General features: G+C 34.2%; 4 protein-coding genes across 7 annotated transcripts in view; 2 read left to right on the top strand and 2 right to left on the bottom strand.

The window, feature by feature from the left end:
- The window catches only part of LOC126969213 (uncharacterized), a 64,686-nt gene extending 61,053 nt beyond the window's left edge, over nt 1-3,633 (top strand). Inside the window, exons 1-7 of one of the 4 annotated variants that reach the window (XM_050814544.1) lie at nt 191-357; nt 458-882; nt 957-1,092; nt 2,059-2,163; nt 2,243-2,297; nt 3,015-3,285; nt 3,425-3,633. In XM_050814544.1, coding sequence (XP_050670501.1) covers nt 511-882; nt 957-1,092; nt 2,059-2,163; nt 2,243-2,297; nt 3,015-3,285; nt 3,425-3,571 — 1,086 coding nt within the window. In that variant the 5' untranslated portion in view covers nt 191-357; nt 458-510 and the 3' untranslated portion in view covers nt 3,572-3,633. Of the gene's footprint in view, nt 1-190; nt 358-457; nt 905-956; nt 1,093-2,058; nt 2,164-2,242; nt 2,298-3,014; nt 3,286-3,424 lie in introns of those variants that run through there. The other 3 variants (XM_050814545.1, XM_050814546.1, XM_050814547.1) reach the window with 3 other exon arrangements.
- On the bottom strand, nt 3,590-5,030 carry LOC126969271 (proteasome subunit alpha type-7-1). Its single transcript, XM_050814654.1, has 3 exons — nt 4,819-5,030; nt 4,275-4,745; nt 3,590-3,806 (listed from the first exon to the last, which is right to left on the bottom strand). Exons 1-3 carry the CDS (start codon nt 4,918-4,920, stop codon nt 3,630-3,632), a joined length of 750 nt encoding a protein of 249 aa, XP_050670611.1. The 5' UTR covers nt 4,921-5,030; the 3' UTR covers nt 3,590-3,629.
- Nucleotides 5,031-10,124: 5,094 nt separating this feature from the next.
- LOC126969273 (coiled-coil domain-containing protein 43) lies at nt 10,125-13,076 on the top strand. Its single transcript, XM_050814656.1, has 4 exons — nt 10,125-10,328; nt 10,414-10,641; nt 10,733-10,878; nt 12,820-13,076. The coding sequence occupies exons 1-4, from the start codon at nt 10,134-10,136 to the stop codon at nt 12,890-12,892; spliced, it is 642 nt and encodes a 213-aa protein (XP_050670613.1). The 5' UTR covers nt 10,125-10,133; the 3' UTR covers nt 12,893-13,076.
- A 57-nt stretch (nt 13,077-13,133) lies between these two features.
- On the bottom strand, nt 13,134-16,133 carry LOC126969254 (secretion-regulating guanine nucleotide exchange factor-like). The gene is made up of 3 exons (XM_050814625.1): nt 15,952-16,133; nt 15,028-15,877; nt 13,134-13,443 (listed from the first exon to the last, which is right to left on the bottom strand). The coding sequence occupies exons 1-3, from the start codon at nt 15,970-15,972 to the stop codon at nt 13,226-13,228; spliced, it is 1,089 nt and encodes a 362-aa protein (XP_050670582.1). The 5' UTR covers nt 15,973-16,133; the 3' UTR covers nt 13,134-13,225.
- Between the last annotated feature and the right edge of the window lie 6,109 nt (nt 16,134-22,242).

Here is a 22,242-nt window from a genome sequence, read left to right on the forward strand (position 1 = left end):
GCGAAATAATTTGCGCCCGACTGGTGCAGCCACACGCCATATCACAAAAATTTAATTGAATTGAAACTTATTTGAACCTTTTTCAAATATAAAACTAAGCGCCAGACTTTCTCTATGGAATGCTTTCCCGCTTTTATACATTTTAATTGTCAATGTCAGGGGACAAGCTTGCTTCTGGCAAGTAGGTAATTACAAAAGTGAAAAGCGGGAGTTTTGATTATCAAAGATGTAAGAAAAGAACTGCATTTTTTTTGTTAGATTGAATAAGATACGTTTCCTTGTGTAAAATCTGGTGAAAAAAGAATTTTTATAAAGGCTAGGCTAGTTACTAGCATAGTTTCGCAACCAAGAATTATTGTAAGTTTGATCTTAATTTTTAACATAATAGGAACACTTCTCAATGCTGAATCATTGTTATCATATTATTGCTTTGACTTTCTTTTTCCTTTCTTTTTAGATAGAATAGCTCAAGCATCCATATTAAGTCAAAAAAGTTAAATTTAACATACAATGCAGGAAGCAACTAATGCAATTAGACAAACGAGGTTCCCGCAAAAGCTGTGGTACTTATTAGATCTGCACACAGATGCTATTCTATGGGGCGGCACTGGCCGGACAATTCTCTTGAATTATAGAGTTTTGCATAGTTATCTGCAATGTGAGCATTCTATTTTCAAGACTACAAACATTTCCAGTTTTGTCAGACAGCTGAATTTATATGGCTTCCGAAAAGTCACATCACATCTGCAAGATCCTCTTTGTAACTCCAGCAACCCATACATGCATGAATATATTCATGATTTCTTTCAATTTGGAAGACCTGAACTACTTAACAAGATTACACGGAAAGCCTTAACAATTAAAAAGAACTTCAAAGCAAGGGTCAGATCATTAACATATATAGGTATATATTTACTAATTATGAACGAATGTTAACATAATTAATATATTTTTAGACATTTTATAGCAATAGTGAGACTCACTACTTGAGTCCACTGCAAAAAGCACGGCGAGCACTACATATTGCTCTTAAAAAAGCATCCCAAGAAATTTTGAATAATCCCTTGCAGCAATCCAAAGTTGAATGTGAAGGTATTTTATTTCTTATTATTAATTGCACAAGATTTGGGAGACATCATGGAACCATAACATTAAAAAATAATTTGGGATCAACTAATAACAAATTCTTGCAGAACTATAAGAACTGCAAATACATGATTTTTTCCTTTACATGCTAGATAAAAATGGGTTTTCCTGACAAAAAAAAAGATTATAAACAGACTAATTGATGATCAATACCTTTCCACCTATTGATTATATCTATAAGAACCTAATAATGGTTCTTACTTAGGTACTTTAAAATAAATTTTCACAATAAAATTAGCTCGCAACTACAATGTAAGGATATATTATATATTTATAATATTAATAGCTTTACTATGGGTGTTAGAAAATTATAATATATATTTTATACAATATTGATACCTGCTCAAAGAAATACATATATAATTATTTACCATAGGGAGTGACAATAACATAACATATTGCAACAATACTTGGTAAACATCATGAAGCATCAACATCATTGGTTCGTGATATGTAGAGAAGAAATTTCCAGCCCAAACATAATATATAAAATTTATTCACACCATAACTCAGAATCAAATATTTATATCAATTAAAAGAGTATTTCCACCTAGTATAATACAAACCTTGTCTTCATAACATCACCATCAGGATTACAACCACTGGGCCATGGTGTTATATCAATAATACTTTGAAGAAGGAAGCTTTTGGTGAAGCAGTAATGTATAAGCATTATTGTGTTTCAGTCAGAAGGGTGCCATAGCTAGTGAAATTACTAAGCAAATGAGACTTGACATCTTATGTCTCAAGGTGATGAGCGCAATTGTAGTGCCACTGAGAATTTTTTGATTTTCAAGAATCCTAAGTGGCACTGTATGGAAATGGGCAGGGCGTATCAATTACTATCAGCTGAGTATCATGCTCATCTCATACCTAAATATCATAAAAAATACTTGATATTGTTTGCTGCAGATGAACAGGAAGAGTTCCAAGAGGAGGATGACAATATAGAACTAGACTGGTTATTGCCTGAAAGTGATATATCTAAAAACAATCAGCAAGTTTTTCCAACTCCAGGTCCAATCCTTATTCCTCTATTTTTTACCTTTTATACCATTTCACACCATATCCTTATCCATATTATTTTCAAATTTAGAAGACCTCAAAGATGATGGCACTTGTGACGAGGCTCCTACTGACAATGATTATGGGTAAGAGTTTGATTTACAACAAAGAATACAGTTAAGGTAAAATTATTTCATATGTACATTTGTTCAATGGTTTATAAGCTTAGCAACACTCTTGTGATTCCTCTGCTGTTACAATTATGGGATATGGTGATCACATACAATCAGATGACCTTTATACTTGGTTGTCCTCCTCTTCCATAAAAAAATATCTTCAAAAACTTGCATGATGCAGTTTAATGAACTATTACCACTAATTGATACTGATACACATTAGTTTAGTTTGGATGTTCTCAGGTGGGTGGTAATATTGATGTTCAGAAATAAAAAAAAGATCCAATAATGTATGAATTGAAGTGAGTTAATGTCGATTAACTTTAGTACAGCCTATTGAAATGGAATTTTAAATGCTACAACCAGTCTAAAATATTTGTAGTTGTTTTAAGATATGTACTTTTTTATATTTATTTAAAATAACACACACACACTTACAACTTTAAGAAGCTTATCTGTGTGTAAAGCCATTAGTAAACAAAGTAGTATTAGTCAATAAATCATGCAAAGAAAAAATAATTATTGATTATCAATGTTAATAAATTGTTGTCTACTTAACTAGCAGCAGATAAAAATTATATTAATGAAGGAATTATTTTGTAAAAAGTACATTTTAATGATGATGTATTTTTATTTTTATATAATTTTTGATAGTTATCGTAAATGTTAATTTAAAATTTACTACAGGAGCATGAAAGATACAATAATAAATTTTTCTGAGGGGCAATGCAGCCAAGTTAGTGACAATTATTCAGCCCAATTTTTAAGTATGCCAGACCTTGATTCTGAACCAAATGATGATAACTCTGGTGTTGAACTATTAGCAGAGTTCAATATATGCAATGATATGGACCAAGGAATTGCTAAAAAGAAATCTGATAGGGATTATAATAATTCATTGAATTGTGTTCTACCATCAGTTAGTGAGGACCAAACTGATGAGATGAATTTGGTTGAGGTAATTTTTATGATTATTAAACTCGTGTAATTAATAACCAATGCTGCTATGTCATATTGTAAAGATAAATCATGAGTTGATTATATAATAACCATTTTTCTTCGGGAATGTTTAACATATATATACTTGATTCTTTCAGACTAGTGATGAAACAAACTATAATGGTGAATGGGATCAAATGTTTTGTGATATAATAGGCAATAAAAGCTCTAGCCAAGACAGTGTTTCCAATTTAAAGGAATTATATTCACAAATTTCACACACTATAGATTTACTGAACTCATAAATAAATAAAACTAATTCATATTCCTTAAGCCATGTATTAAACATAATAAAATATAAAATTACTTCTTTTGTTTCTTTTTCTCTGCCTCTTCTTCTTTTTCCTTTTCAATTACTGTCACATAAGAGTTTATTGTATCCAAGTCCAACATTTGCATTGGTTGACCACGTCTCATAACTGCAATCTCTAAGTTTTTCTGACCTGACTGGACAACTTCAAGTAATGCTCGGATTGCTAGCTGTAATATTGTTAAAAAAAGTTAACAAATATTTAGACAATAAGCAACAGTATTTATACACACTATTTTAAAATAATTTATAGATCACTAAAATTATGGTGTTCATCCATTTTGAGAATGATGATCAACAGCCTTAAAAATAAAGGAAATAAAACCGGCAATAAGAATTAATTGTGTGGTAATAACATTTATAAAATCTTTGACACACTGAAAGCAATTTAGAATTTGTTGATATCAAATTTTACTAAATAACCTTGATAATAATACCATATTATTATTATTGGAGAAAGTAGTACTTAAATCTGTATGTAATCTATTGCGCCACCTTCATGTGTTTGGATGCACACCCTAGTAATGGCTATTGTTGTTGTGCAGGGGTAATTGGGCAAATGTTTAGATAAATATTTCCCTTGCTTAAAACAATATTTTCTCTAGAATTCAGTTACAGACATATTTTCGATAATATACCTTGACAGCTCCATTCTCCGTAGCTACTTCATCAAGTGAGTAGTTTTTTTCTAGAAACTCTCGAACCGTCTTAGCAGCTCTACCAGTTGCATTAGCCTTCCATTCATAATAAATACCTGATGGCTCAGTTTGAAATAGTCTTGGCTGTCCATCAAAATCAAAGCCACCAATAAGACAAGATATACCGAAAGGACGACGTCCATTACTCTGCGTGTACTTTTGCTTGAGACTTGCTATGTATCTTGTTATATATTCTAAAGTAACCGGATCTTCCACTGTCAACTTATGAGACTGGCACTCAATTTGGGCTCTGTTTATTAAAATTCGAGCATCAGCTGTTAAACCAGCAAATGCCATCACAACATGATCATCAAGAAGACAAATTTTTCTGACAGTTCTCTCCTCCTGCAACTTGGCTACTGACTTTTTCTCCACTCCTAGAACGACTACATTATTTCCTCTGACACCAACCTATAAAATATAAAACAGATTTACGAACAGTAATTCAATAAATAGCATTTCATTGTCATGGTAGTAAACTCACGGCAGTGGATCCTTTTCGCACGGCTTCTTGTGCATATTCTACTTGCAACAGGTGACCGTCAGGCGAAAATACAGTAATAGCTCTGTCATACCTTGCCGTCATTTTTAATCTCTATTTTTATATTAGAACAAGTAAATAAAATCTTAAGAATAACACCTTCTAAAATGCTTCGTAATGGTCGGTATCCTACCCCGGTATTTAACAAAACCGAAACATCAAATGTTATAGATGACATGACGGATAAGTTTTTTCACTCCTATCAAGAAATTTCTCATTTCTGGCTCGAGAGTGCCACGCATTGGCTAGCTTCAAGATTTCTCGAGTAGGATATTTTGCATGTCCAGCAATGAAGTGTTTTTATTTTAAGCGTATGCCAAAAGATTCGTTCTGAAAAGAACATTTTATTTTATACTAGCTAACCCGACAGACGTTGTTCTGTATATAATAAATAAAATAATATTTTTATATGAATTTGTCAATAATATATCATAACATCAAAAATAACTTCGTAAAATATGCACCCTGCTGTAGTAATGAAATTGTTTCACAGCAGAACTGTCAAACCGTGCGTCAATAAAATCTCACTTAGAAATTATGTATGGACACGTCAAAGGAAAAACAAATTTGTTGTTTTTATTTAATTTAGCAGCATTTTCCTATTTATTCACATTTTAAACCTTCCCTGTACTTCCACGAATAATTCAAGACCAAAATTAGCCAAATCGGTCCAGCCATTCTTGAGTTTTAGCGAGACTAACGAACAGCAATTCATTTTTATGTATATAGATACCGTAATATTAGCTCTTATAAGAATCATTTCATAATGCTGTACATCAAGTCATAGAATCATGCAGATCACCAGTAGTCAGCTCATCGAAGTACTAGCACCGTCACGTTCTCTCTACGACCGCATATATACTCACGTGATCACTCATATGCTCCGCGTTACACAACCTCTCAGCAAGGCCGAGCGTACTCTACTAAGGCGTCGCGGGGTCGATCACTATTCATTCAATTTTAATCAATGAGCGACAGAGTGGGTGCTCATTGCTCATTGACAAATGACATCGGATGATCGAGGATCGACGCGAGTTTACTCGAGGCCGAGACTTGCAGGCCGGTTTACTGCGATAGCATTAGTTTTAGAGCGAGATAGAACACATAATATTATTCTCAATTCATATTGAATGAAACGTTTAAGTATTGGTCAAAATGTAAGCTTTAGTATTGGTGTGTATTTTCTAAAGTTGTAAATATTTTTTAAGTAACAGTTGTAATTGGTTAACTAGTTTTAAGGATTTTGTATATATATCGTGTAACTGAAGTAAAATATATCTTCCACATATTCCTCACAGTCTTCATACTACTCAAGCAGTTGTTTTATTTAATCTCCAAACGCTCAGTCTCTAAAGTGGTGACCCCGAACAAGAACACCGACGGAAGGACCCCGAACAAGAACACCAACGGAAGGAACCCGAACAAGAACACCGTCGGAAGGAAGCCCGAACAAGAACACCGACGGAAGGAAGCCAGGAAGCCCGAACAAGAACGCCGACGGAAGGAAGCCAGGAAGCCTGAACAGAAGAACACCGAACCTCTGCCGGGCTACACATCGAAGAACAGCTTTACCAGCTCTCCGAAACGACGAATTTCTGTTCATCGAATCTCTGCTCGAAGAATATCTACCCGACGAGGAAATGGAAGACACAAACCAGGCTCAGCCACTCCCAGCGCCCACCGCGACAGAAATCTCCAGCATTTCACTGTCGATGCGCATACCAAAATTTTGGCGGGAAAATCCGCGATTGTGGTATCACAGCATTGAAAGCGCAACCGATGACCTCAAGAGGAGTCCAGCCCAGCTGACACATATAGTGCTCGTCCAATTAGAAAAGGCTGACATCGAACAAATCTCCGACATCCTATTTAACATACCGAGAGACAAACAATATTCAGCAATCAAGGAACGTCTCATATCGGTGTATGAAGAATCCGACAGCCGCAAGTTCCAGAAGCTACTCGCCAAGATGGAGCTTGGAAACCAGAAGCTTCACAGCTACTGCGACGCATGCGTAACCTTGCGAGGGACAAGGTTAACCACTCAGGAGGAACTAGCACTGCTTGCTGACACGATGATAGAGCAAATCCAGGAGGTAGAAGCCGTCTCCAGCCAGCCACCAGCCGGTAATCAGGTAGATCACACACAATTGTTTATTAACGAGATACGAAAACTATTACTAGAAGTCGCCGAACTCAAGTCAAGGCCATCTCAACACTATCATCGCCACTGATTTCGCTCGTCATCTCGCACTATTGCGAGAAGCTCGTCACAACACCGCACACTCAATAGCTCACCAACACTTTACTGCTATTACCATCGCCGATTTGGTAGCAGAAAAACCGGGACCATCGCAGATTTATTTGCTTCAACAAGTTGCACCATAGTTTTCATAGCAGAATTCACAGTATCGCGATGCCATCACACCAGCAGAGCAATTATTTTTGTTATGGAAAAGGAGGACAAACTAGCGTAAGCACGGGTCGGGTCACCTGGTGATACTTGATCACCAGGTGACCCGACCACACATTTTCTTGCAACACCAGAGGAATCACCGGAATTGCCGGCCTTGAAGGAAGGCGTACGCGCTTTTTTTGTTAGCTGTTTAAGACATAACCTCATTTTTATATCTTCGATTACTCAGCTCCTAGATTGACAAATCTTGCAAAATCAAATTGCTGCAAGATCAAATCTTCAATTATGGATTATTTAAATGTTGTCTTTTAAATGGTGCTACTTTCATCTTGTTAACGTATAATTGACCATGTACAAAGCATGGTTCCTTTAAGTTAACGCCACAGTATTGGAATGTTTGGCCCTGTGCTTTGTTGATGGTCATGCTGTAAGCCAATTTCACCGGGAATTGTAAGCGTTTAAACGTAAAGGGCAATCCATTAATTGATATTAAAGGTATTCGTGGTATAAATACTATTTGTCCTTTTTCTTTAACAGTCATTATACTGGGTTCGATGATGTTATTTTGTAGCTGTTTGATGCAGAGTCTCGTACCATTACACAATTTCGGCGAGTTCAGATTTCAGGCTGTGTAATGGCATTCCTGGAACATTAAGTGAATTAAAATTTCAGTAGGGAAATTGACGCTTTCTTGTTCATCAGTCATTGTATTAATTAACATGTAAGTTTTCTCTTCTCCCGGAATCATTTCTGGATGATGTTGTTGATGCCATTGACAATGTCGTTCTTTGTGGCTAGAATAATTCGTTAACGTAACCATTCTGAATTGGTATAATTCTCCGCAATACTTGGATATACTTCATTTATAAGTTGTTCCGGTGTTTCAACAACATTACATAACTCATTAGTAAATGTAATTTGGCGAGTACTTTCGTCTATTAGATAGGTGCCCTCTCCTATTTGTAAAAGTTATTCAGAGAATTCTTGTGTCTTTTCATATCCTGCAATTCGTGCTCTCATGTTTGTTGTTAATTTAATTATTTTTACATGTTCCCATATGACCGACTTCTTTAAGCAAACGTTTATTTCATCTGCGGGCATTGATTTCGGAATGACAGGTAGCGTTTGACGGAAATCGCCTGATAGTATTAACAATACACCTCCCATTATATTCGTGTTGTAGCGTAAATCTTGAAGTGTTCTATTTAGTACTTCTAATGTTTTTCTATGGGCCATTGTGCTTTCGTCCCATATAATGGCTTTGCACTGTTTCAATATTTGTCCACGCGCTGATGATTTTGTGATGTCACCAGAAATTCATATTCAGCTACATTTAATGGTAATTTTAAACCAGAATGCGCTGTTCGTCCACCATCCATAAGTGTTGCCGCTATCCCAGATGATGCTAGGGCGAGAACAATTTCTTTATTCACAAGGATTTCAGCAAGAGTTAAATTGGTGATGATGAAAAGTACTTTGTGGTTTCTATAGGTATATTTGTAAAAAAAATAGAGAAATAATTGGTAACAGTGAGTTTATCTGAAACTAACTCACCATTAATATTTAGAGTTATTGATGAATCAATAATCCTTGATTTGCCAGTTTCAGAGTTAATAATTTGCCAAGCAGATTTTTTTTTATTATCAGATTTCTTGATTTTATCGCTGATGTATATCGAAGTAATATATACACATCAAAAAAGCAACATACATGATATTTCAAATTTACCATTTATATTAATTACTTTCTAAGTCTTTATTCACTCAAAGTGCATAGGTATGTAAACCTTTTTGTTATTGATGACATACTGGCTGGTTGTACAAAAAAAATCGATTATGTTTTGTTATTTTCATAAAATTAAATGAAAGGGAATTTGTTTGAATTTAAGTGCGTTTTTATTGCTACGTTTAGTGTTGATTTTATAATTTTACCAACCATTTAAATAAAGTTAGCGACAAAATTGAATTGTTAAATATTCTTTACGTCATGGAGCGACGTCATTTGACGGCAAATGAAATGCAAAGAGCTGTAGGGATGTTGCAAGCGGGAAGTAATCAATCTCAGGTATCTCGGCACTTTGGCATTCATAGAAGTGTTATTTGTCGTCATTGGCAGCGCTACAATAATACAAGGGAACCCGCTGAACAGCATTCAGGCCGTAAAAGTAGTACACCCACTCGGCAATACCGGAACATACAACTGACTGCAAGACGCCAGCCGATGTTAACCGCTCGAGAGATAAGTTTGAGGCTACAAAATTCAAGGGGTGTTGTTGTTAGTCCCCAAACTGTGCGAAATCGACTGCATGAGTACGGCCTACGAGCTCGACGCCCAATTAGGTGCCCACCGATACGTCACGGGAATCGCGCTCGTCGAAATTAGTGGTGTAGAGAACGCAGAACATGGACCCAGGAACAATGGGATAAAATTATGTTTTCCGATGAGTCGCGATTCGGGTTTAGGCCTGATACAAGAAGGGTAAGTAAAGGTAAATTCATTTTCTTTAGAAATTTCATTTTGATAAAAAAATGTTTAGTTGCTTATGTACGTTACTTTCTGCATTATTAAAATAACTATAACGACAACAGCTGTTATTTTTACATCATATGACCCTAAAAATATTATTTTAAAAATAAAATGTGAAAATCATCCTAAAATTTGAATTAGTACATGTTGCTTGGACCTTTTTTGTGTGTAGATTTAGCTATGATGCAAACATTTTTTAAAAGTTTCGAATAATTTATGACATAATTATGGAAGTTGACATTAGGTGTATAGGACCTTCTGTCATATAGTTCATTTAATAGGTACAAATACACTAAAGTTTATATCATTATATTTTATGTGCTGGCAGCATTTAGCACTGCACATCATGGCCGCTGTAATGAGCGAATTCGAGCCTTGGTTAAATAATAAATTACAGTCTCTCAAAACCGATGAAGGTGTGTTTGGATCTTATATATCTGGTATATTAGAAGGCGAAGACACTATTGATGACAAGAAAGATGCCTTAGAAGGGTTATTGTCAGAAATTGTGGTAAGTGCGGTGCTTGTGTGATGGCTCTTATTGTGTATTTTTAATATAAAACACACGAGTTTTACATTGGAATAATGATCAACAGGATAACGATATTGCAATCCACGTTAATGAAATAATTGAAAAATGGCAGTTATGCAAGCCAAAGGAAGATAAAGAAAAGACAGTTGCAAGTGTTGATGTTGATATTCATCTAACTAAACTGGTGGAATCTCAGTCATTAGCAACAACTACCAGGCGAGAATATTCAGACGAAGAGAAAAAAATTAGAGAGGCTATATTATCTCAGTATAGTCAACTCTCAGATAATGAGGTACATGGTAAATTATTAACATATTGAATATAATATAGGTTATTGATAATTAGGGTTAGTAACAGATGTGTTTATAATTTTAATCTTCTAGGAAGAAGGTGCAACTGATGATGTTGCCGAAGCCTCTAATTTAGTGAAAAATACTAATGCTATAGATGTAGCTGCTGCAGCCAAGGAAAGAAGAGAACAAGCTCGTTTAGATGCCCAAAAGAAGAAAGAAAAAGACAAAGAAGATAGGTGTGTATCTTCATACCTATTGTGGTTTTTTATTAGTGCAAATGATAGTCTTAAGTTGATATCAATAAAACATTTATCTACACTCAGCGGCACAATTAACCACCTTGATTTTTTACGATTTTGGTTAAAAAAAAAATTGTGGTCTTACTTGTGAATGTTATTTTATAACGTAGGTATATTGAAGTAAAATGAAAGATAATATTGTTTTTAATATATTATGTTTATTTATAAAAAAGTCTGAAAAACACTTTGACCGTAAATTAACAAATGTGATGAAATGGCTTAAAAATAAAAAATCTGCTTAATAAATGAATTCTATTAGTGCGTATTTCCACCTCTAGCCCTCATGACTTCCATCAAACGGTTTGGCATGCTGTTGATGACATCTTTGATGTGTTGTTGTGGAATGTTCTGCCACTCCTCAATCAAGGATTGTTTTAATTCATCTATGGTGGTTGGAGCTGGTATGCTGCTTCAAACACGTCTTTTTAAATTGTCCTATATGTGTTCAATAGGATTTAAATCTGGGTTCCGGGATGGCCATGTTAATTTTCGAATGGCGACGGTATCCAGGTACGCGGTAACAACTCTAGCAACATGGGGGCGAGCGTTGTCCTGCATTGATAAAAATTATTTGCCAATAAATGGAGCAAATGGCATTACATGAGGTTCTAACAATTCTGTTACATACCTCTGAGCATTTATTCCACCTCTTTCGAAGATAACCAAGTCGGTGCGTGCTTCATAAGTAATGCCGCCCCATATCATGATAGAGCCACCTTGGTAACCTACTGTTTCCACAACAGTACATGGTGCAAACCTTTCATTCTTGCGTCTGTATACACGCTGGCGACCGTCAGGACCATGCAAGCATATTCTTGTCTTGTCAGTAAACCTAACATTCTTCCATTGTTCCATATTCCATTTGGCGTGCTCTCGGGAAAAACGAAGTCTTTCTCTCCGGTGGCCTACGAGCAATTGTGGCACTCGAGATGGTCGAAAAGCTCCAAGGGCATTATCTCCTAGTCTTCTTCTCACTGTTCTTTCACTCACTTGAACATTGCGAACCACACGAAGTTGGTTTCGTGCCTCAACAGCTGTAGTGAACCGATTTCTTAGAACATTGGTCACAAGAAATCGGTCGTCACGAGCGGAGGTGCATCTTTTTCGGCCCTGTCCTGGTCTTGGCTCATAAGAGCCAGTTTCCTGAAACCGTTTCACTGCATCCCTTAAGGTTGTACGTGTGACACCAAGCTTCCGCGCCACGTAACGCTAACTAAACCCTTCGTCGATAAGAGCGACGGCTCTCGCCACTGAATTAGCATCAAATGGCATGTTTGTGATGTCCAAACACTAGCTTTAAGTTACGAAACCAAAACAAACTCAAATTGTTTACTTTTAATGCCACTGAAGCAATGTAAGCAGTATGGCAACGATAAGGATAATGAGACAAAGTTCGATATTTATCCTATACGTAATCAACTTATACCTAAAAAAACAAAGTTAAGTGGGTAGTTTGTAATTTTTTCGTCACTACATTTCTTTCACACTTGACTTATTTATGCCCAATAACTTACAACTGCGATAACATCAAAATTTGCCACTTTAAAAGGGTGGGCGGTTAATTGTGCCGCTGAGTGTATGTAAAAGGATGACCAACTACTAGGTATACGGGTCACCTGGTTTTATGTGATAATGTCCACCTATATTCTCCTGCTATGCTAGTGTAATTTTGTTTACAGCCTTTTAGATATAATAATATTGACATAATTATATTTATTTACTATAGCTGCATATAAACATAGCTTAGATCTTTTATAAGTTTAGAAATACTATGACAGCAGCAAAAACATCAAAAAAAGAGTTAAGAATGAATTTGCACTGAAATTTATGAGACAACAAAGGTGAGAATAAGTCCAAACATAATTGTATTTCTTTCAGAGAGAAACAAAAACAGTTGAAAGAAGAGAAAAAGGATAAACGCAAAACTCAAAAGTCTGAACGAAAAAGGTGAAAGTGAAATAGTGAGCTGTAGTTTTCTGCCGCTCTGATCTATTATCTCCCTGCATTCTGTATAAGTATTAAATATAGTCAATGGAAATGTATTTTAAATAATGGCTGGTGAATAAGTAACCTGTATTTTACATCATTAAATTGTGAATATTATTTTTAATCTGCCATTAAAGTTCTTGTTACAATACTGTATTTTTGTGAACCTTTTAATTATAAAATATTCAAATAAAACAAAAATCATATATGATTTTATAAATTTTTGTTCTTTATTAAATATCTTAAGTGATAAAGCACCATAAATTGGTTTTAATTAGTACATCTTTTTTATTGTTATTTAGGATGATAACATAAAATTATGAGCACCACCAGAAAAAATTTTTTCAACTTTAATTTGTATATCCACTGGAATAAGTGTTGGGCAAAGTACCAATTCCCCTGATTTTGTTCCAGTGTTTGAATGTTCATTCCATCCCCATGCCCATAAAGTATTATCATCAGCTAAACAAATCGTATGTTCGGACCCCAGTACTACATCCCGCACCTGCCTTTTATCTGTAAAGTAAATATAATCATTAAAGTATTTCTTAAAGTTGAACATAATTGGTCATAAAACTGTCACAGGTCCCAGTGTGCATTAGAATCTTGATAGATGAAAGATTATATTAAGCTCAACTTTCCAGGACACTGATTAAAAAGCAATAATGATATAACCCAAATAAACCACTTTTTATGTGGCTTTTCCAATTGAAGCACCAGAGATTTCTAATATATGTAAAAGGTGCATAATTAATAGTAATAAAATTAAACAAAACTAATATTGTTAACAAAACTTTTGTCATAATGTTCACTTTGATTCATTGACAGATGGCCTAACAATGTTATACCCATATAAATATATAAAGTTATAATAAGCTAAGACAATCGCCCAACATGCTTTTATATCATACTTGTATGTTTAAATTTCATACAGGGCTTTGATGTGCAAAATATGTGGTTTTTATCTAAAAACCCATTTTTTTATTCAGAGATGAATTAGTTATGACACTACTGAGATTTTTTATAAAAAGTAATAAATGTTGCTTATTTGAAGGGAACAGGTTATATTAACACATTCCTTGCTCACCACATGGATCCGAGCAATTGCCGGTGTTTGAGGTGAGTTAATGTTGCTTTGTGTGGCAACTCTGGCCATTCTCTTCTTATGAAAACGAGTAAACATTTATCCATATTTTCAAACATTCATATGTACAAAAAAATGTAATCAAAATTAGCCTTAAGTGGATCCCAGCTACAATTTTATTTATTTTGTTGGCAGTGAATGTGTTAATAGTTGATTATATAAATAGGTGAAAACAGTTTTTGTTGATAATTTATCATTAATTGGTTGAGTGATATGCTAGCCAGAAGAGCAAATATTGGGAAGAAAGTTTTTGTCTTTTAAATTACTATTTTCTTTATTTCTTGTTGTTGTATAGGTGTTTGTGAGAAATTACACTCTTGACTTATGTGGTTATTTGTCATTTTTCCCTATTTTGTAAATTTGAGGTATTCATGAGAGGTTTTTATGTTATTGAGATTCTACTGTTAACACTTATATTGTGATACAGTGAAAAGCTTAACATTAACAAAAATTATAACTGTGATTAGTAGAATTTCATAAATTATTGATTATATAACTTGAATATAAGGCAACAATGTTCTATACACATAATATTATAAGGACATATCATTCACGGACTGGCAAAAGTGTGCTTAAAGACAATGTAAGCACACTTTTCTCTTTAGGAATCAAACCAGTACTCAATAAATGTCTTACATCTTATTAGCTGCTTATTGAGCAAGAATATTTAAACATTCGTTTTTAAAATTTTATTTGTGCAAGAATATTTAAACAAGAAGAAGTAAATGTAGTAATGTATAGATATAGCAGTCTTCTAGTAATTTGTGGCATGTTTTACATTTCGGCTTTATTTTAAATCGCCTGATTTGTCTATATGTATACAACATTATTGGTATAAGGGAGTTACATTATCAATGCATTTTATTAGTTTTGCTGATGATTTTCATAAATGTTATGAATAATAATACACAGAGCAGCCTATGACTAAACTTTTACAAATATTTAAAAAATTGTACCTGGTAATTGAACATGAATTATGTTCCCTTCAAATGGGTTTTCTGTTCCAAGTTGCCCATAGTTATTTCTTCCCCAAGTTAGAATCTGCCCATCTTCCAACCATAGAAGAACATTTGTCCAACCACTTACTAGTTTTTTAACCTTTTTTCTTACATCAATGTCAATTTTTTCTGGTTTGTAAATTTTTTTATATTTTTCCGGCTTCAGGAGTAACTGTCCATGTTTATTATCACCCCAAACATAGAGGGCTTTATCATCAGAACTCCAAGCTACAGTGTGGTTTTGACCACATGAAACATGAGTTATACTTTTTAGTATTGGAACTTTTTGGAACCTATCCGAAAATTGTACATCTTTTCCTAGGCCAAGTTGTCCATGTTTACCACAACCTGTTATCCAAACTTCACCCTTAGAATTAATTATTGCTGTATGTCTTAGGCCCATAGATACTGTGCATGCATTTACTTGCAGTCTTATCGGTTTTGTGGCTTCAGAGAAATGCTCTTTGGGGAGTCCTAATTGGCCATGACTGTTAGAACCCCAAACAAATAAAAAATTGTCATCAGTAACGCCACAGCTAAAATCCCATCCACATGCAACATTTGTAAACTTAACACCACTCAGGCTCCACACTCTTTGAAACTTGTATACCTCATGTTCAAGTGCCAGTTGTTTTTTAGTATTCCACCCACATGAATAAAGTCTACCATCGTTATCTAAGAGCAACGTATGACCGCCCCCGCATGCAATCTGTTTTATACTATCAATGCAATCTGTTGACAATCGTGTGGGTTCTTCTATTTGTTCGTTGATTTCGTCGAGTCCTAATTGACCGTGAGAGTTGGCGCCCTTAAAAATTCAACAGATTACAACAGCTGAAACAGTTATATTTAATTGTACATGTTAGTGGATTAAAATTGTACCCATGACCACAGTGTGAACATCAAAAGAAATAATAGCTCTAAACTATTAAGTAGTCATTAAAAACATTGAATTGAATTAATTACTAGAAATTATAAGTTATGACTTCAGTGCAATTCAATGCAACTATAAACTAATTAGTAAATAGTAATTAAGAAAGTAGATAAATGGTAATGGCTAAAAGTAAAATGTAAATATTGATTTTTTTTTTTTTTTATATTAATTCGTTCTTTCGAACAGGCTATAGCCAGGGGCCTTACTGCCTTGTCGTTAGTATTTTCATTTCTTTGGTATTTATTATTTTCACTATTTTGTTTTACAAAAAGTCCAATCCAGTTTTCTCATTTCATCTTACATTATTTCCATTTTCCTTTTCCAATTATGTATATTCGATAGCGAATATTTATAGTAGTTTCTTTCATCAAATCCAATCCAGTCTTAAAGTCATCAGTTATTTTACCATTTCCGTTAATGTATAATTCTCTAAAGAATATTTTCCATATTTTCCTTTTAGTAAGTCCAAATCCAGTAATATAGTCTCTAATAATTTTCCCCTTTTCTTAAAGTCAAATCCAGTGTAATTTGCATAACTTTTTAGAATAATACCTACCTATTTACATTATCTGTTCAGTTCGCGAATTGCGCTATGCTATTACTAGTTGTATATGTACAAGTTATAACGTATTTACATAATTATAAACAAATTTACAACGTATGTATCTACAAATTACAATGTATTTACAGTACTACATACAAATTTATACAAGGACATATAAGTTGATGTGTCCTTTAATAGATCTATTACTGAGAGCGGGATTATATTGGGTGCACCATATATTTCCAGTAGCTCATCCATCAGCACAAGGCGCTGTATGCCAAAGGACGAACAATCAAAAAAGATGTGATCCAGAGACTGATCTTGTTGCTTATTACAATGGTCACAAAAAGGAGAGGAGACAATTTTTTTGCGATGAAGATGAAAATTCAATCGATAGTGACCAATACGCATTCGTGTTATTGTAGTATAGAACTTTCTGTGAGCGTTATTTTTAAACTTACAAAACCAGGGTGTGCTATTAACGGGATTATCTAACAAAGTATACGAATGAGCCTTATTTTCAACTTCTGTACAATTGTACCAATATCTTCCCCAAAGAAGAGTCATACGCTGTTTTAGATTACTTATTATATCTGTATATGGTATGTTAATGTCTAGATCTTTGCAATCAGGATATAGGGATAGATCGGATATATTAATGATAGTTCTAGCTAGAAAATCAGCGCTTTCGTTTCCTGCTACTCCTATATGGGACGGGACCCAAACGAAATCCACTTTAATATCGATTAAACATAGTTCGAACCACAATTCCTTTATAGCAAAAATGATGTAATTGATGTTAGCACTCATTTTGTTATTTGACAAACTTTTTAACACACTCATACTATCACTAACTATTACCCACTTCTTATTAAGTTGATTTTGTTTCTTAATATGCTTTAAAGCAAAAAGAATAGCGACGGCTTCAGCAGTAAAAATACTGGCATATCTATTAATCTTAAACCCAATACCCTTCCTAATTTCAGGAAGGTAGATTGCAAAAGAAACATTATTATTGTTTTTTGCGCCATCCGTATAAACAAATTTACAATTAGACCATTCTGACAATAATACATGAACCTCCTCTTTTGAAGTTAAATTTGGATCTATTACAACATTAATTGCAGAATATTTACATCGAAAAGAACCTGCATGGCAGGGAAGTATATCATTATACCGATGAATATTTAAATCTTGTAGAAATTTAAAAAATGAAGAAAAATCTTGCAAGATAAACAACTGTCTCGGAAATGAAGACGATTGATAAGCAATAAGATTCTTAAGAAGATTGTTCGTCGGCAAGCTATAGAGCTTTAAAATAAATCTTTCTTTAAGATAACTAAATCTAATACACAAAGGAGGAAGGTTGGCCTCGATTTGCATAGCAGCTATTGGGCTAGTTTTAAGTGCACCCAATATTGTACGCATACATTTATTTTGTATTTTATCCAGACTATTAACAATTTTGCTGTCTGCGGCGAAACAATGAAAGCCATATTCAAAATGACTACGAATAAGCGATTTATACAAAATTAACAATATTTTAGGGTCCGCTCCCCACGACGTTGCACACAAAGATTTTAATACATTATAAGCTTTATTCGCTTTAATTATAACACTATCTGTATATTTTTTCCAAGAAAGTTTTGGAGTAAATGTTACACCTAGAAATTTTATGTCACATGAAATAGGCAGTGGAATGCCATTGTATAAAATGGGAGGCAATATGATGCGTTTACGACCAATCACAAAGACTTTTGATTTGGTTGGATTTACATTTAAATTAAGATAAGAAAAGTATTGATATAAATTTACAAGTGCTTTATTAATAGTAGCGGCTAAATTAATCAGATCAACTCCCGATACATAGACGACTAAGTCATCTGCATACTGTAGGTTTACTATATTTGGCCCCAAAATAAGGTTCAATCGTCTTATGTACATAATAAAAATTAAAGGAGACAATATTCCCCCCTGACAAACACCTAGAGAAGAAAGTCGTGGTCCATACAAATGTTTATTAAATTTTACATATACTTTTCTGTCAGTCAAAAAGGATTGCATCCAATTTATTATTTTACCTGGTATCCCTAACATTGATAACTCGTCACAAAGCACGGCAATATTTACACTATTGAAGGCACCTGAGATGTCAAAAAATACAGACAAAAGATATTGATTACTTGCTAAACATTGATGCGCATCAAGCTGTAACTGCGCTATACTCTCCCTAGAAGACCGACCTTTGCGAAAACCAAACTGATTATTAGGCAAAAGACAATTTTGTTCTATAAAGAACTCGAGACGTTGTTTTAGAAGCTGCTCAAATATCTTCCCAACACAAGACGTGAGAGCTATAGGTCTATAAGAGTCAGGTAACATTTTATTTTTGTCTGGCTTTAAAACTGGGATTAAACAGTCTGTTTTCCATTCTGGAGGAATAGTATTCTCCTTCCATAGGCGATTAAGATTATTTAAAAAGATGTTGAGACTGTGGCAATTAAGTTTTTTGAGTAAAATATATGGAATGGTATCAAGACCGAAAGATGTATCTCTTCTAGTAAATAAAGCGGATTTTAGTTCTTGTAAAGAAAAAGGCTCTATCAAATATTTATTACTATCATTAACAACATTTACATAGTTAGTTAACTCATTTGATACAAAGTCAGAAGTATACTTTTGTAGAAAATCTGGAATCCAACTATCATTCAACACACTGTCAGGAATGTAAGTTTTGTTAAATTTGCGCATGTATTTCCAAATTGAAGACAAAGGAGTACAACGATTAAATGAATTGCACAAGCCTATCCAGCTATTTCTTCTTTCACTTTTTAAGATAAGTTTTTTTAAAGCCCGCAATCTCTTAAACTCCACATAATTTTCATCAGTGGAGTTGTTTTTAAAATTAATGTAACCATTTTTAGCATTTAAAACTGCTTCTGTACACCTCTGATTCCACCAAGGCAACCAAGGATATTTAAAAGATTTTTGTGAACAAGAACTAGTAACATTATTACTATTAGAACTTTTGGAAAACAGACAGCTAGGGATTGACTGCTTGGCAGCAGAAAGTAAAATATTACAAAAGGAATTAAAAGCATCTATTGAAGATAAAGTGTCAAATTTAACATCATCCAAATAAGAAACAACTAAGTTACTATACATATTCCAATTCACCTGCTTATAATTAGGGTGAGTGGGCAAATGTAGATTATTACATAATGTGTTTTGCAAACTAATACTATCACTACTTACTGCCATTTTTATTATTACAGGGAGATGATAACTACTGCCCAGAGGACTGTCAATAACTGACCAGTCACATAAAAGAGCCAAAGATGGAGTTACCAAAGTCAAGTCAAGAGCATTAGGACGCCAAGATGGAGATCCTATTGTGGTAGCTTGACCATTATTCAGAATAACAAGACCATTCTCATCTATAACCTCTAAAACATCTTTACCTCGAGGCAATGTATCAACACATCCCCACAACATGTGATGAGCATTGAAATCACCTGCAAATATCATTGGCTCTGGAATGGACTTAATTAAACTGTTTAAATTGTTTTTATTAAATGGAGGATTTGAATTGGAAGGACTGTAAAAACTCACAATACTCAGTTCTTTGTTATTAATTTTAATTTTAATGCAAACATTTTGTAGAGCACTATCAAAATATGTATTTATGTTAGAAAATGTGATATTATTATGAATAAAAATTGCTACACCATTGTGTTTATTACCACAATCATTCCTTATTGTGTTATAGCCTTTTATTAAAAAATACTGATGTGGTTTTAACCAAGTTTCCGAAATTATAGCAATATGGATATGATTTTCATATAAAAACCTTGTAAAAATAAGCCTATTACTAATAATACTTTGAGCGTTCCACTGCACTATATTCAATGTATCCATAATAACAATTAACTAGATGTCTTTTTTCTAAAAGTGTTATTCAGAATTTCCTTAATACTATTTGAATTTATAGTTAACTTATCTTTATTCGTACAAATTTGTAAAACTGCTTCAACCAAGAGGTTCATAAATTTGTCAGATTTTATAAGATTGCTCAGGTGTGTGTCAATATACTTTGAGTTTAATTGAGGGAAAGCAGATTCATTGAAGAGATCTGAGTATCTAACACTACGGGACTTCACTTTGTTTTCTTCAATTTTTTGTTTTTTCAGAGGACAGGTAGATGAGATAGCTATGTGATCTCCACCACAGTTGGCACATTTTGTTAAAGTTTTTGGACACATTTTAAAATTGTGATTGTCAGAACATATGGAACAAACTTCATTGTTTCTACAAAATTTAGCAATATGGCCAAATTTCATACAGCGTAGACACTGTTTAATAGGGGGTACATATACATTAACCTCATGCCTCCAGTGATCAAGTGTTACATACTCAGGTAACAACGTTGATGCAAATGTGACTGCAACAGTTTGCGTTGGAACAAAGGAGACAACACCCTGTGGGTCCTTTACTCGCCGCATGAACCTTCTCACAGCAATAACTTTTTTACTCGATGCAATTAATTGATGAATTTTTTTGTTGGAGTAATCAGTGGGAACAGAAGTAAGAACTCCAGTGACCTCCGTTTCAGAAGCCGGAATTGAGGCAACCATCTCCAACTCGCTAAGTAACTTTTCATTTTTTAAAAATACATTCGCATTGTTAGGCAGGTCAAAGGTAACACCAACTTTAAAAGCATTAACGGACCTCAGGTGCAACACACCCGATACGCAATGCCTCCTGATTCCATTTGACAGACCCAACCTGTCCTTGTCTGATATTTTGACTTCACCCTGCTTGCGATTGAGAAATACAATAAATTCCTTCTTATTTGAATTTTCGTCGTATAACCTATAATAATTTGTCGCTCTATAAGGGGTATACTTCTCTTTATCCTTTCTTCTTACAATGAGACGTTCAGTCACCTCCGCGTCAGATACCGAGGATTCGGATAGGGGAAGTTCGTCTGCTGGTTCTGCGTCGCTCTGGCCGTTCTTCGGCCTTTTACCTGTACGCTTCCCCATGGCGATGGGGAAGCGCACTTAACAATTTATATATACAAAAATCGAATATTTATAAACCAGGATAAACAATTTACAAGTATGAAAAATATATGCACTATGAACAATAATTTAAACAAATTTTTTTTGTATAAGCGCGCCTTCCTTCGTTCACTCGTTCCCGCCAAAAACTAACGTGTTATGAACGCACCTCCATTGATGTTTGATTTCATGTAAATATTGACTTATTAAGCTGTCAGCTGTCAATACAGTAATTTTTTATTTACTTATTTAGAGCACCGGCAACAAGAACGTCAGCTCAATCCAAAATACAATAAAAGAACACCCATATAACACAAGACCACAAGAAATAATCCTGTTAGGAGTACAACTTTTCACACTAACGGTGTTCCGCAGCTTCAATTTAAACGTTCGGTTGTTCAGTCGTTAAAAGTTTGTGCAGCATCACCGTTATTTACGTAGACTGAATTATATTTTTAGGATCTCTTGACATGAGTGGGGAACATGTGACCATAGCCTATTGAGTCGTATTATTTTGTGGGAGCTATACATCCATTGCCTGTTCAAATCACCAACTTTTTTACACTAGCCTTTTCACCCGACGGTGTTTGTGATTTTTTAAATATATTTTTTTTTACTAAAATCTACCCATG

This window comes from Leptidea sinapis, chromosome 17 (assembly GCF_905404315.1).
Source record: "Leptidea sinapis chromosome 17, ilLepSina1.1, whole genome shotgun sequence".
NCBI classification, from domain to species: domain Eukaryota; kingdom Metazoa; phylum Arthropoda; class Insecta; order Lepidoptera; family Pieridae; genus Leptidea; species Leptidea sinapis.